Here is a 16571-nt window from a genome sequence, read left to right as displayed (position 1 = left end):
CGGGTTGAGGAGCGAGGAATGCAGTAACGGTATTTTGGTCTTAAATCACGTGCAGGAACATATGGAATGGTGAACTGACTGCACCAAAAATGTTTAAGCACAATGGTTTCTGTTAATAAAGCGTTAAAATTTGGAAACTTTAATCTTCTGAAAATATCAATGTTATTACCGATGGGCAGGTCGTAGGCAATATTCTTTAAAAGTAAACGCAGAAGCGAATTCACCCTGCGCTGCCAGCGAACAGTGCAGTGACCATAAACAGTGATTCCGTATCTTAGTACACTATAGGCTAGAGCGTGTGTAACACATTTACGGACAGAAAAAGGCATAAAATATCTAATATTATACAGGACACAAGATACAGCACGAAGTCTTTGACAAACGAAAGAAAGGTGCGAGTTCCAAGAGAGATCACTGTCGAAGATCAGGCCAAGATATTTGACCGAATGCGCATATTTTACTGGAACACAGTTACAATGAGAACAGGAGGAAGTATGCAAATAAACAGGATGACTCAAGTCAAATTTTTTTAAAGGGTTATGAAAACATATAACTTGTGTTTTAGAAGTATTAACATTAATAAGGTTAGACTTAAACCAGTCCATAGCTTTAACAGCTGCCGTCTGTAACACTGTTACAGCATCAGTGTATTTCTTTGCGCGCGCAAAAATGACAGTGTCGTCAGCATACTGGAACAATGAAACAGGCACATTGTTAGCAAGATCATTAACGTATAGATTGAATAACAAAGGACTCAATATAGAACCTTGCGGGACTCCAGAATTAATTGCCGTGAAATCGCTATGGAATCTTGAAATCGACACATATTGGCGCCTATCGTGTAAAAAATTAGTAAGTAAATGTAAAAACGAACCTCGAAATCCCAATGTAGAAAGTTTAGCAAGCAGAAGAACGTGGCAGATGCTATCAAAGGCCTTGCTTACGTCAAGAAAAAGAGAGCATACGACTTCATTCTTATCAAAAGCTGAATTTAGTATGTCAGAGAATTCTTCAAGAAGATCTGTTGTTCCTTTTCCTGGTATGAAGCCATACTGACAGGGTGATAGAACATTGTGCGTATTCAAAAAATTCGTCATGGTAAGTAGTAGATGCTTTTCAAAAATTTGGCCAATGCATGGCAAAATAGAGATAGGTCTGTAATTACTCATCATGTTTCTGGAGCCACCCTTATACAAAGGTATAACTTTAGCAGTTTTCATTGAAGTCGGTATTATACCCCTGGAAATGATACTATTAAGGATAACCAGTACGACACCCTTAATCGCTTCAAAATTTCTGCACAATTCAGAAACAGTGAGGCCGTCATGACCAGGAGATTTGCTGCGTTTAAGACTGAAAAGTATACACCTTAAATCACTTTCTGTAATGTCAGGAAGGAAAGCAGATTCCATCACACTGGGAGGCATAGGACAGTCGTTAGGCGGGGTACCAGATGCACCAGAAACCAAAGAAAATAGTTTGTTAAAGTCATTCGCAATGCTCTGTCCATCTTTCTGGAAATGAGATATGAAATATGCATCATTATAAATAGCAGCACTCGCTCCTTTCAGGTTATTTACCAATAACCATGTTTTCTTGCTGTTAAAACGTGCGTCTTCAAACTGAGACCTAAAGTGGTTGCGCTTGGCCAGACGGATCATGGCATTAACTCGGTTTCGTTCATGTTTAAACTGCAGTCGTATTTCAGAGCAGTTTGGAGCACGTCTCGTTTGAGCCCAGAGCAGATCTTTTTCTTTAATGGCTTCCAGTATTACGGGCGACATCCACTTATTGTCTAAATTTCGTTGCTTAACGATCACCATGCGTGAAGATTCGGCTTTCTGTGAACGAAAAACCTCGACGAAACTGTCATATAAGTCTGCAGGGGACACATTGTAAATAAAGGAATCCCAATCATACTTTGCTATTCTTTCATCGAAACGTTTATAATCAAGTACTGATACGCTTTGCTGGCTGCGCAAAGGTGCAGATTGGCTGGAGCCATCCGTTAAGGAGCAGCAGACGAAATAGTGGTCTGCAAGCTTGACTTCAACCACAGCAGACCGCACCAACCGGTTTTGAGAACGCACATTTATGTGGTCGATGCAAGAAGAGACCAGCTGCCCAGATAAGTATTCCTCACGTGTAGGGCTGTGGATTTTAGTCTCTAGTCCCCACTTTGATAAAGTGTCAAGATAATCTGCGACTGTTGGCACAGTTGGGCGTAGAATATCGATATTCATATCCCCGATAATGCACACGTGTTCTTCACAGGAAAATGATGATATTGCAGAATCAAGCTCAGCTAAAAAGATTCGACCGTTACAACACGGAGGGCGGTAAATTGCAAGTAGAATCAACGACAACCAAGGTGTACTTAGGCGGAGCGCGACTACTTCAGCTTGAGTAAAAGGAATACTAATTTCAGAAACGGACCAAGAATCTTTAATAAAAACTGCGATTCCTCCTCCTGTTCGTTGTTGACGAGTATAAGAATGTAACTGGCACCCTGGCAGCGAGAAATGTGATAACACGTCTGACGAAACGTTCACTTCCGTGAGAGCAACAACGTCATAAGTTGAATGAAAAGGGTTAATCAGCGCACGAAAATGGTCCCAATGCTTCCGTATACTGCGAATATTAACGTGAGTAAACTGAAATGAATTGCCTGTGTGATGCTGAAAGAACTTCTGGACTTCAGAAAAATCGGAACACTTCACGAAACCAATGTCAGACATGGTTATGTTAGTTTTTCAAGATCCGAAAGCTTGTTGATACGAATGAGAGGTGCGCCTTCGGACTGTTTTGCAAGGACCTTCCCATTTTTGGTCCAGACGAACTGAAAACCCTTTTCTTTGCCACGAGACCTTGCTAGACGGAACAACTCGCGATTAGCCCGAGATAGGTTATCGTTGAAAAACAGCCGAGGAGACTGATCGTCATGCACCAAATCACGAAGGCCCTTCCGGGCCCCGAGCCATTTCTGCTTAACAGAAACTGAGCGAGTTTGCACTAGAATCGGTGGAATATAGTCGCCTCTGGATGGCAGCCGATGCACTGCCGAGATGTCTGCTTGTTCAAAATCGGTTATGTTTAGCTTGCCTGCCAAAGTACTTAAGAAAGAGTGTAAGTTTTCATCAGATTTGACAGGAAGGCCGTGAATCTCGAAGTTACATCTTCTGCTGTATTGTTCGAGGTCATTAATTTCCCCACTCATCCTGTCAAGCACTTGTGTCTGGGAAACTGCTGTTGAAGCAAGCGATTGAACTTGTGATCGAAGGTCTGCAAGCTCTTTCTGATTAGCGGTCACTGTAGCAAGCACCGAGTCATACTTTGACGAAAGGAAATCGATAGCGGAGCGTATGTCGTCGACTGCCGAAGCAACCTTTTCACTAGCTTCCCTGACCAACAACAGTTCCTCAATTTTCACCATCAATGTTGAAACAGTTGTAGTCAAAGAATCTAGTTTCATATTCAGAGCAGACAGTTGCTGTGAGAATGAACCATCACCTGGGTTGGATACTTCGTCTGGTTGCTTAACCGAATCAACCTTGCATGAAGGACACTTCCACGTTTCGCGTGTTACTGTACTCATCTTTTTGTAGGCGTTATCAGAAACTGACGAGCAGTTTTTCCCCAGGTGGAATTCGCCCTCACAGGTAGAACAACTCATAAATCTTCCGTCTTTCGGTATGGCTTTTGAGCAAGAAGTACACAAAGAAGACATGGTGCAGTCAGCGGCAAAACCCAAAAAGTGATGAATTACAACAGGTGTAATCAACACTCACCTGCCAAAAATGAAGCAAACGTTCAGTCTAGGACAAAGGTTTGCCGCTGACTGCAACGATCCACGAAGTTGACGGCCTTTAAATAATCGGTGATCGACGCCAGGGGGACATTATTGGCAGGTCCAGAGCCAATGAAGTCAAGGATGGCTTGCTACGTCGAAACTGCAGCTTCACCGAGATCCGCATGCGTAGATCAGTCGCCAGGAACAGTTGCGAAGATGACAGCCGGTGAAGATACGAGCGGTTTTCCAGCTGATACTGTCCCACAGCTTGCAGAGCCTGCCAAAAATGAAGCAAACGTTCAGTCTAGGACAAAGGTTTGCCGCTGACTGCCAAAGATGCACGGACCTCAATTGGCTCGTGGCTGCTGTCGCTATTTTACTGACAGTTTCGGCTTTCATCAAGCGAGCTGTGTTCATGTTTACCTGCGTGGGCGTGACATCGTGCCGGGTAATTTAGTTAAAATGCGTTGACGGGCTAGTTAGTTTGACTCCATGATGTAATGTGTAAGCACGACTGAACAAGGACGTAGAAAGAGGCAGATACACAAAGGCAGTGCTTGCTTATACGGCTGATAAAGTTTATACAGCCGATAAGACACGAAGTTTCTATCGGATTTGAGCATCCCAGAGAACTGGAAGGATGCCAACATTATACTAATCTACGAAAAGGGATACGTTAAAGAATTGTAAATGTTTAGGCACGTTAGCTTACTAACAGTATTATGCAAAATATTCAACAAGATAGTTTCCAACAGAATAAGGGCAACACTGAACTTTAGTCAACCAACGGAACAGGCTGGCTTCAGGAAGGGATACTCTACAATGGGCCCCATCCATGTCATTAATCAGGTAATTGAGAAATATGCACAGTACAATCAGCCTCTCTATTTGGTTTTCACAGAATACGAAAAGGCATTTCATTTAGTAGACATACCAGCATTCATAGAGGCATTATGTAATCAAGGAGTACAGGCCGCTTACGTAAATATCTTGGAAAATATCTGGAGAGAGTCCACAGCTGTCTGAATTCTACATAAGAAAAGTAAGAAGACACCTATAAAGAAAGGGGTCAGGCAACGATGCACATCTCTGCAATGTTATTTACTGGGTGCTTGGAAGAAATATTCAAGCAATTAAACTGGAGAGACTTAGGAGTAAGGATCAACGGTGAATATCTCAGCAACCTTCGGTTTGCAGAAAACACTGCCTTGTTCAGCAACACTGGATACGAGTTACAATTAATGATACTGGACCTTAACATAGAGAGTGTAAGAGTGAGGTAGAAGATTATTACGCATAAGACGAAGATAATGATGAAGAGCCGGGCAAGGAAACAAGAGTTCAGGATCGCCAGTCAGCCTCTAGAGCCTATGAAGGAGTACTTTTAGCTAGGTTCATTGACCTAGGTAAACCCTGATCGCGAGAAGGACATTTAAAGAAGAATAAAAATGGGTTGGAGCGCATACGGCAGTGATTGTCAGCTCCTGAGTGGAGGCATACTATTATCATTGAAAAGGAAGGTGTACAATCAGTGCATTTTACCAGTGCTGATATGTGGAGGAGAAAGTTGGAGACTGACAGAGAAGCTTGAGGAGAAGTTCAGGAGCGCTCAAAGAGCGATGGGACGTGGAATGCTAGGCATAACACTAAGAGACAGAAAGAAAGCGGTTTGGATCCGGTAGACCCGGTATTCTAATTGACATTAAGAGAAAAAGAATGGAGCTGCTTAGGCCATGTAATGCGTAGTTTATATAACCGGGGTACCAGTAGGGTTACAAAATGGGTGCGAAAGAAAGGGAATCGCCGTCGAGGATGGCAGAAGTATAGGTTGGGCGATGAAATTAGGAATTTCGTGGGCAGTAGTTGGAATCAGTTGACGCAGAACAGGGGTAATTGGAGATCGCCGGGAGAGGCTTTCGTGCTGCAGTGGAGATGAAATAGGCTGATGATGATGATGATGATGATGATGATGATGATGATGATGATGATGATGATGATGATGATGATGATGACCTAGACCCTACAAGTAACGTCGCTCATGTCGTCCTTGGTGTAATTTCTTGGTGGCTTGATATGATACGATTATTAAAAATCGGGTCCCTCGGTTAACCTCCTTTCTTCTCGTTTAAAACATGGGGTAGTGATTTGAAATGCTTTACGAACCTACGCAAAAGCGTCTACCTACGCGCTAAGACTCCGGGGCCAAAATGTATCAGTCTGTTGCTCCAAGGGCCTTGAATATGCTGGACCCTGTTCACAATTTAGGTATCCACCTAGCTAGGTAGGAGCCAACGAGTGGTCCCTGCATCTGCAACACTCATACTCCAGGTTCACGTACGTTCTGACAGTTAAGGCGAACTGAGAGCGCCCTTCCGGCATAACCGTAAATGACGTGACATGTACTCTACTGTTTGATCATAGAATGGCAGCGAAAAAGAACCATTTCTCAGTGCGTGTAAGAAATCTCAGCGAGAAAATGGGGATTTCACGCCTTGAATATCGCCTGATGCCTTCTGCTAAGTCATTGCCGCCTTGGCAGTGGCAGCTTCAGAGTGTGAGACACCATTTCTGGAGGTCACAAAACATTCTGCGGAGGCAGATATTACAATGCATTGCCAAGAAGATCAGTCCAATTGTTCATGCGTAGGGTTTTACACTGAGGCTTGTAAATCACATACCGAATTTGTCCATCCTTCTCGGAAACTGATGCACTGCACCCGTAAACAAACATCTTTACGGCTAAGCCCGATGCACAATTGTCGGTTGGGAAAGTTTTAAGGAAATCAGAACCTAAAGGAACAATATATACAGACTACCCAAGCGTCGTAAAAGCCTTAATGACACTCCGTAAATACAAAATAAATTGAGGAGCTATTCCACCATGTGACGGTGGATGACCCTCAGTGATGAGCCTGAGAGAATCAGTGACATACACTGATTGGTTCGTTTACGACTTTAGATAGGTTTTTGAACTAACTTATACCGCTACACGACCGTCGTTGAGTAGCTAAGTGATTCAGATTGGCGTGGCAATTCAAACCAAACTCTTCTAGCAAAAGCTGAGTGCACTGTTTATTTCTGGTTTTGAAATGCACACATTGAAGTATCCAATAATGATGACAGACGCAGCGTCATCAAGTCTTACCTACGCAAAGTGCGTGGTCATGACCTTGTCAATATCACACTTGGTGTACCTGCATATATATATATATATACGCAGTGGACATCAGAATCCCGCGTTTTGTACCCACGGCATAGCATTCTTGCAAGTAAAAGGTGTATAGTTGTACATACATTTTTCGTTTGCGTATATGGCAACGACCGCTGCTCGTGAGTCCATGTTCTGTTCAAAAACGATTCCACTATAACCATCGACTGATTATCAGGCGCGGAGTGCTTGAAACCTGCTTCACCTCCTCCGTGGGTCGGTCTGGTATTGCACAATCTCCGCGATAAGGTCACGCTTATCAAAGTGTAATTTTATTGTTTACACACGTGAAGGAAAGATACGTGGAACCCCTGCCATATACAGCTTTACTTTAAAACCCGGCAGTTACTGATCTCGATTCCGTCCTGTGCACAGCGTATTCATCCAAACTCACCTTATCTCTATATGCTGAGTACCAGGCCATAGAGGCGTCGAGAGTAATATGCCAGAAGACCAAATTGCCAAATGAATTGCATCACAAGATAAAATTTAGATCTTAAACACTATACGAGCCCCATATAAAACATTCGTGTTCATATCTAACACGAAAGTATGCTTCATAGTCGGGATAGAGTAACATAAATCAAGGAAAAACAATTGGGATATGCTTTAAAGGAAAATTGGTACAGCTGTAAGAATAGAGCTAAGGCTCTATTCAATCAGACTAGGGCTCTATTTATTCAGAAAATCAATGCAAACTCGCGTGACAATCTGTGCTTGAGAACGTCAACAACAGCACAACACTATCTCACGGTGGCTAAAGAAACATCACTTGTTTTCTAAGGGTGCTCGGGCAGTGTTCGAGCATGCATTTTCAGTCTCGCGAGTCGCATCAAATCCGTCAGCGATGAAGTTGGCAAAGACTTTGCAGTCAATGGGAATATGTTGTATACTAACTCAGTTGCTTAGCACAGAACCAATTAGGCTCGACATAGCGTGGAATTAGTTTTTCGCGCATGATGACACGACGCGGAACCAGCAAGGGTAAGGCAGCCAGGATAGAGTAGAAGTAAAATCAGCAGACGAAATACGACGATTGACTATGAGACCCCAAAAGAAAGTCATGTGTAATGGCAGGTGTAGTAGGTCGTGGTTAAAGAGTATATGGAAATATGAGTAACCATCTACGTCGTGGCGTCATCAGTTGTAAGAAAATGTCAGAAAGGCTAGAATGAAGTCCCATTGCCGATAGTCTGAGTTGTGTGAAAGGAAATATTGTCGTAGCCCAAAGTGCAGCGCGAAGCTACAATAGAAAATCTTACGGGTTTCTCAGAGAGAAGGCTTCGTACCAGAGAAAAATTCGTGCTGATCTGGGATTCGATGCTACGACTATGTTATTCCAGGCCAATTTCCGCAGCTGAGATTATTTCTGAGGAAGCTGCATGGGTTTCTTTGAGGGCGTCTTAGTACATTCGGGAGGATGATAAATTTTTCGATTATTGTTATGATGATGATGATGATATATTCGCATCACTTATGAAAGGTGGCGGTGAGAAATAGTCAGCTAGCCTAATTGAGTTAATCAAGTACGCTATAGACGCAATCAATTCCAGGATTTTTGTATACATCTTCTTCAATTATTTTTCTACTTTCCCTACCTCTAAACTTCTCTACCTATACCTAGCGTGAACCGCTATCATTGCCTGTAACGGCTGCGGTCAGATTAATATCTTCCCTGCTTTTTTTCCACCAATACAGAAAAATCTTCGTTGCTTATCTCGACTGCTGACCCGTTGATGCTTTCGTCCATAATAAATCCAAGTGCTTTTGGAAGGTAAAAGTTACCTACGGGTCTCACTGGGTGAGTATATTCGCATTTCATTACGATGCGCTTAATAGTTTCCGAATTTTTTAGAAGCAGGCAGATACCTTATTTTGTTGCGATTATTAGCGTAGGCATGTTTTTGTATATAGTCAACCAGCTAGAGCCACAAACAACAAGGCACTACCCTTTATGTTATTATACACATTTTTCCTTCTAATTCTTTTCTTTCTGTTCTTTTTAATCTCAGTGGTCAATCTTGTTTCCATTCTTCAGATCCTCTGTTTCTCTCAATTTCCTTTTTATATGTTCTGGTCTTCTATTTAGATTTTCAATTCTCCTGCTCATAGTCGCCCACTTTCCTGACATATTCCCCCATTAGGTGTCCACGTTTTTCAGGTAGACATAAATATTTGTGCACTTTAGCCGCCCGTTTATTTTCGGCCTTTTTCCCGAGTCTTTCATCAAAACTAATTTTGTGGCGCACGATTTCTGGCCAGTACACATGTTGATTATCTATTCTACCCCAAGCCTAAATAAATTAGGGAATCACTGCTCAAACGTAGCGAAAAATTATGTTGGTTTTTAGTTCACTACGAGAATTAAATCAATCTTTCACATGAAAGAATCTTGAAGGCCGAAAATTAGTGGGAGGGAAAACAGCGATACCAATTAAAACCAGTTGATCGATCTATTTGTAATTTATAGCTAACCTAACTTTAAAACAGCGCCAAATCAGTCGCCCTGCAGGTAGAACAAAATTGTTCTTGGGCAAGAGAGGATAGTTAGGATTCCAAATTAATTGAGCGCAATAATTTTTGTCACTTAGCAAAGCAAAAAGGACACGTAGAAACGTATGCTGGGAAGTTTATGATGCGTGGAAACAGGAATTCCTCATTTTATATCACCATTTCTGACATGACCAATATTAGATAATACTTACGGGCACGAACCGTGAAGATGTACCGCAAGAGTTTGAATTATATTCATTAATGTTTTACATGGCGCAATGTTTATTTCGGTTTAGCCTAAATGTTCATGCAAGGGCTTGTGCTTTTTTGTATAGGTAAAATTTGAGCTCACGGAAATATATTGCTTCTAAGCTGTAGAAATTTAAAATACCAAAAACAATCGGACTTTGCAGAACGATCATATTTTTAAACCGTCCACGAAAATACCCATTCTCGATTTTAGGTCATTTTTCGCAGGGAGTAAAGAGCGCATAGTGTGATGAGAAGTGTAGAAAAAAGTTTGAAAGGATGCAACATTTTTAATGTTCAGGTTGTGAGAGGGTAAAACATCTTTATTAATAATATTTGAATGGCGGTACACTCTAGGACAAGATCTGGAAGCCGTCATTTCTACGCAGCCTTGAAAGAAGCCACTGTTCTCTATGTCTTCTGAAGTCATATGACATATTAATTATTAATTTTGTAGCAGATCGTGGGTAATCTGTCTCCTTGTGCATTTGAACCTCAAAAGATTGTAACACATTATACTCAGAGAGCGAAGTCTGTTTGCTACTCTGTATTGTCCGAAGAAGTTGTAGGTTTGGGCTGTATACGAAAAACTTGTGACGACCCCTAACATATTGTTTTGCAAAATCATAAGTTCAATTGCGGATGGTTAAGTATCGCGGCCTCAGGTGGAACTGCAAGAACATAAGTGCAAGTCGAAGGGTGCGTTTTATGGAGTGTATTTTCAATCGGGTGAAGAGTTTGGAGCTTCCTAAAAAATTTCTGCAGCTTTGGATAATTTGAACTTTGTGTTAGTACAGTGCTGATCGCATAAAACGTGTTCGTGGATGAACAAAAATAATGTTGATGGGAAATCCGGCGTAGGATTCAGCAGTCGAGGAAGTGGAGGGCAACGCGACTCGTGAGCTCGAGCGGTGGTTTGAGGCTCGGCTGGGCGCTCTTCTGGTGACTGCTGGCGTAGACAGAGAAAGCATCCTTCCCAAATTGACACCCATAACGTGGGGCTCCGGCTGCGTTCCGGGACGGACCATGATCGTGGGGAAGGCGGGGTGCGCCCGTTTCACGGCCAGTAGCGACGCCTAGCGGCATGGCCTGGTGGGTGACCATCTCCGCGGTTCGAGCTGCAGCTACGGCGTTTGCTGAGAAGCGTTTCCGCCCGACTACTCCTTTGTCACCGTCATCTTTTCTGGTATGGAACACGGGGGTAGAGCTGTCTCTCACGCGCTGTTGAAGCTCCCGGCGTCACCGTTGGAGAAGGGTCCTGTAGGCGCGGTTACTGCGTCAACGCGATGCTGTACTGCATCAACGCGAGAAGTTGTCGAAGCACGGAGACCACGCGTGGCTTCAAACCCGGCGGCGCGGTCGCGTCCAGCGATTTCAAGACGTCGGAGAGCGACGATGACTGGACCGTTGACTATAAGGTAGCGCCAAGGCGCGCAAAGACAAGCTGGCAAAGAAAGCGGCTCGGAAGGACCGCTCGTCGGGTAGCGAAGCCGAGAAAAAGAGCGGCGTGTGGTCTTCGTCCCAGTCGGAGGAGGGCGAAACGCGCACTCTGGCGGTGGTTCCTCGGCGCCGGCAGGCGACAGCGGCAGCAAAGACGACAATGACTACGATTCCTAAGAAGACGAGTTCAACAATGGCTGGGACGAGAACCTTATGGTCAGTTGAGAACCTTGAGGTCAGTTGCCAACGGTAGTGGAAGCGGCAGCGTTCGAGCGACGATCATCATCATCTGTGATCTACCACTGCTGTTAACTGCGGGGTGCGGTGTTGTGTGGTCTCTGTGTGGTTGAATGGCAGCGGGTGGGCGGCTGTTACTTCCGGCGACCTGCGGCGTGCACTCGTCGGAATGAGGTCGAGGAGGAGGAGGAAGACCGGACCAGGTGTGCCTCCTGGAATGGTTTAGAGCATTCTTGTTCCTGCAAGATCTCGACGACGCACAGGCTCCGCCACCTTGTCTGCCGCATCATTGTGAAGCCTGGTATAGGGTCTTCGAGTTTCTAGAAGACATTCGTGACTCAGATGACAGCCTGCTGCACCCATTCTCGTTCGATGCCACAGTCTGCAAGCCCACGTAACTGCAAGCCGCCGTGGACCAGTGTCATCGTCACCTTCGCAGAGGGAGGGACACTATGGGGACTCCGGCTACGGAGCCAGCAATCGAGGAAGGGGAGGACAAAGTGACTCGTGAACGCGAGTGGTGGCGCGAAGCTCGACTGGGTGCTCTTGCGTGCGGCCGCTCAGTACTGGGGCCTGCTGGCGTATACTGAGGGACGCCGCCGTTCTAACAGGTTTGTCCAAAAGAGTAGAAATTAATTTGAACGTTATTGAGCAACAACCGATGAAATAGCGTAGATTGTGTCTCTCTGGGGCGAAAAAAGCACCCCCTTGGTTTTAGAGCACTTCATTTGTAAGCAAATGTAATTGATCATCTTTGTAATATTAAAGGATAGGACTAAGTGACCACTTTTGAATTCGTGGTGAACACTGTTATGACTGGGCTTGCAATATTTCTTATAGCTTGCGCTTGTCCTATACGTTTCTCTGCAATTCCACCTCCTCGTCCGCTGGGCAGCTAACCATGTGCAACCTCGGTAACCATATTCCCTATCAAATTTTTCCTGGCTATTTGATTTTCGGAAATGTGTCACAGCAATTACGAGTTAAAACAAAAAGGATAACACCAAAGCTTCTTTATGAGTTTCGCAGTTAAGCTTATTTATTTTCATCAGTTCTGAATGCTTTCCAAAGCCTTGCCCATTTTCATGAATCGCTCGGCAGCTCGCATGACGACACCGACAAACATCTTGATAAAGTTGCCATGATTGGCAGAATCTTCCACGGCATAGCCACTCGTAACTTTGGTTAACAACTTGGAGATGATCTCGGCTGCCTTGTCTTGGATCTTCTTCTTGGCGTCCTCAGCGGCTTTTGTGATGTGGCCTTTGGCATTGTCGTAGGCGCCTTTTACGGTCACTTTCACCTTTTCAGTGGCGTTTTTTAAAGCGTCCTTTGTTTTCTCCCACAGAGCACGCAAAAAGTACTCATCGCTCTGAAAAATGAAAGCACGTAAGTATTAAAGGATGAAATGCGGGGACTCGCTGCATAAATGTTAGTTCTAATTGCTCCTGTCCCTTTCTCCGCATATATTTATACCAAAACCATAAGTTGGCAATTTACTGAATGCAACTATACTTAACACGTGAGGATATATATGAACATTTGGCTTGCCTGTAAAATGTTTGTTTATATAACTAAAACAATCTAGAATGTTTGCACCAACTCTACGCTGTGGAGACAAATAAGTACTAACTACTATATATTATAGTTCATTACTATATATTATATATATATATATATATATATATATATATATAGTTATCGCTATGTGTCCGCACACAATATATGCCCAACATGTAAAAATGCCACTTGGATTGACAGTATCTGAAATAAATACATAAATAAATAAATATTATGGCAGGCGATAAACAGCCTTTCGTGAAGCTTCTTTTAGGAGCGTGTAAATTAGTCTAATTTTCTATATTGGAACTTATGAAAGTCATAACGGCTGCTCATATTATTTACTGGAATCCCTCTCAGAGCTGAAGCAGCATTATGGGAGGTACTGAAAACATTCGTCGCAGTGTGCAAACTGCAGCATTACAAATCTAATAAAGTACGCATGAACGATCGCATGGAGTAAAGGGCATAACATACAATATCCAAAGAAAGACAATAACGATACGAATGCACTGAGATTGAGGTTCTTGTTACCTACCTCTTCAGCCAACATTATTTCACCAGAGAGCTTATCCACCTGTCCTTTGTGCAACCCTCCCACATTTCTGTAAGACCACCGGATCAGCGCGTATTTTTTTCACTTAAATTGAGCGGGGCAGTATAAACAGCGCGATATAATAGAAAAGGGATCACCACCTCATTGGCGATGTTGCAAATCGCGGAATGAACAGTCCAGGTTTTTGATGTGTTGCTTTCCATTAAGCAAATACGACAGGAAATACACGCATTTCCTTGGCAGCTTGCTTTGTCGTTGTTTGCATAGGAAAGGTCAGTAATGAACAGTAACATTTATCCGAACATATGCTTACCCATTACCCTTCAGGCTACTCCTCAACAATTGAATGTTGTTGGTTCTCCGTTGTCCTAAAGTGCCAATGCACCTTAGCCAATTAAGCAGTCTACACATGGAAGTATACAGGCAGAGAGTCTATATTCCACCTAATACAATTTCGTTAGACATAAACGATCAGTTAAGCCCACTATGCACATAGATTGCAGTTTGCGATCGTGCAGAATACATGTACTCAAGTTCTAGGCCTACCTAAACTACGCCTATCTGGAGTTATAACATTTACGAAATATTCAGAAACTAGTTGTGCCTAATATTATTATCGCAACTCGTGAAATAGTGCGTAGAGGTGCATATGATACGTTTTCTTAAGGTTTGCTGCTTTTTTTTCTGTGTGACGCGAGTGCGCCAACACTGCCGTAGAGCTGTTGTTTGGCACTTTCAGAAACAAATGAAATGACAGAGTCCGTAAAAGTAAGAATGAAATGTGTAAAATTTTTTAAAGAAACATACGTCCAATATTTGACTCACAACCATATCTGCTTAGATAGAGAATGCCGTTTCCGCCTCGCTAGGTCGTGCTCAATATATGATGTCTACAACGTGTTTCCGGGAATGCATTTGATTCCGTTGCATGTAGTCAGAAAAGCATAGCCTTCGACATCACTTTTGAGTACGCTTAAGGGGCTGTCGCTAGGGCACTGACGCGGACGCCAACTCTAACACGCAATTTTACCACCTTTTGTAGACTGACAGAAGTGGATGACAGCCATTTATGAAAAAAGTAAGTATTTGGCCACCTAGATTATACTCTGGTTTTTTTACGCACCTCAGAATTAATGTCCTCGTCCTCAGCTAGGGTCTGGGCCACTTCTCGCAGGATCTCACCCACATAAACAGCATCTTGAGTGGCACATTTGGCCGCCCTGTCGAATGTTGCTTCAAGGTTGGACTCCTCTTCGGGAATGGCGTGTGCGTCCACTGTAATGGCATGGACAGGATTGTATTTTAGACGTTTCTGGGTGGTTAACGAATTTTTCGCTTGAAATACTTGTAGTACATTAGAAAGCACTAGCTGTTTAAGCAAATGAGGAAAATGTCAGCAACCTTTGGGTCACAGATGGCATTCTCGTTCAAGGTAGCGCGTCATGCGACTTACAGCAAATTATTGATTATCAGATGTGGCGGTGTCTAACGGTGTGCTCGATAATTAACTTCTAGCAACTTTTAGTAATATGTACTATACTGTCAACGGAGCAAGACTGAAATTTGTTGTTTCTTCTGTTGAAACGGGCGCAAGGGTTGATTTTGAGAATAAAAACGGACTGAAGAGTAACTATGGGGCACACTCAAGTCATAGCAGCATTCGAAAACCCTTGAAATTGAAAGTGAATAATCGCCGCATTGTAACACAGAATAAATTGTCGCATTGAAACCTTGAAGATAACAAAGGTCTGTAGCCGGCCTACAAAGTTTGTTTGTGGTTATATGGTTGCTCCATTTACTGTTGCTTAATTTCCATAGGTTCATTTCTGTACAATGGATTTAATATATTTAATTTACCTTTTTCATTAGTGGAATAAATATTTATACGTACCCGTAGAGGCGACGAGCACCACGATACAAATGGCTGTGGAAATGAGCCTCATGATCTCTGTGAGAAATGTAAAAACGATGTAGCTGTGGTAGGGTCTCACACTTATGCGCAAAGACACATCTACAGTGCTTTAAAGCATGGCTATTTTTTCAGCACCATCTTCTCAAGCAGACTACCTTTAAATTAAGGATGTGCGTTTTCCATAAATTATTTTTAACCTAATTTTAACCATTACGGCTGGCATGTAGTGGCCTTCCACCACTGCCTCAAAGGAACTGCTTATTTACCGAGAGATGTTTACGCTCAGAATATTTCACTATGAACCTATCGTTGATTCCTACCCTCCTACCCCAAATTTTCTTTTCACTTGCGTCGACCGCGTCACACGCATGACAGCAAGCAAGCAGCTTTGTACAACAAAGGCTAGCACACGTTGAGAATATATTCACCGTAGATTCTACTTTCTTAACTAATGTCCAAAGAAAGAGGGCTGTACTTCATATGAACCATATTTCACAGCTTTTTATATTTGTAAACCTGAATGCTTCTCACATAAGCAAGGGAGCCGAAGAAAGGTATGAGTATACCTACTTACCTAAAGCAGAAGTGCACAGGATATTTCTCCGTTTGTATCGAGTGAATTGTGAGTAACCTGCGTTAACAGTCCGGCTTTTATACTTTAGCATCCTCGTGGGTCATTTATTTTTGGCTATATTGAATTGATACGCAAGTCCCTCAAGATCAACGATCTTTCAAGTGCACATATAGAGACCTAGATACCGTATTTATCTCTGCTCGGGCCGTCAGATCTATTGTTCATTGCACATATTGGTGTGATTGACCGGGATTCTTCTCATGACGTTGACTACAATCTCAGATACAGCGACTTATTGAACGATTGTCATCCTCAGGTCTAGCTCAAACGCACAATGCTTTGCCGCTTATTTGCACGTAACGGGAGCAGTGTACTTGACTGATATCATTGGGGTGTGACTAAGGTGTATTCTAACGATAAAAAGAGGTTGCACGGAGAATTTAGGTGCCTGAGTTTGTCGCTGAGTCAGACATAGCGTTCCAAAGGCCACCAGCAAAAGAAGGCAATCCTCTGGCTTTTATGCCCGCTGCTTGCGGCTGACTAACTGTGACT

General features: G+C 43.1%; 1 protein-coding gene across 1 annotated transcript; it reads right to left on the bottom strand.

Annotated features, from left to right (window-relative positions):
* Positions 1-12427: 12427 nt before the first annotated feature.
* Positions 12428-16134, bottom strand: LOC126540473 (uncharacterized). Its single transcript, XM_050187291.2, has 4 exons — positions 16020-16134; positions 15425-15481; positions 14657-14808; positions 12428-12789 (listed from the first exon to the last, which is right to left on the bottom strand). The coding sequence occupies exons 1-4, from the start codon at positions 16108-16110 to the stop codon at positions 12466-12468; spliced, it is 624 nt and encodes a 207-aa protein (XP_050043248.2). The 5' UTR covers positions 16111-16134; the 3' UTR covers positions 12428-12465.
* Between the last annotated feature and the right edge of the window lie 437 nt (positions 16135-16571).

This window comes from Dermacentor andersoni, chromosome 2 (genome assembly GCF_023375885.2).
Source record: "Dermacentor andersoni chromosome 2, qqDerAnde1_hic_scaffold, whole genome shotgun sequence".
In the NCBI taxonomy this organism is placed as follows: Eukaryota; Metazoa; Arthropoda; class Arachnida; order Ixodida; family Ixodidae; genus Dermacentor; species Dermacentor andersoni.
The sequence above is the reverse complement of the archived record's forward strand: the minus strand, read 5'-3'. Positions and strand labels throughout refer to the sequence as shown.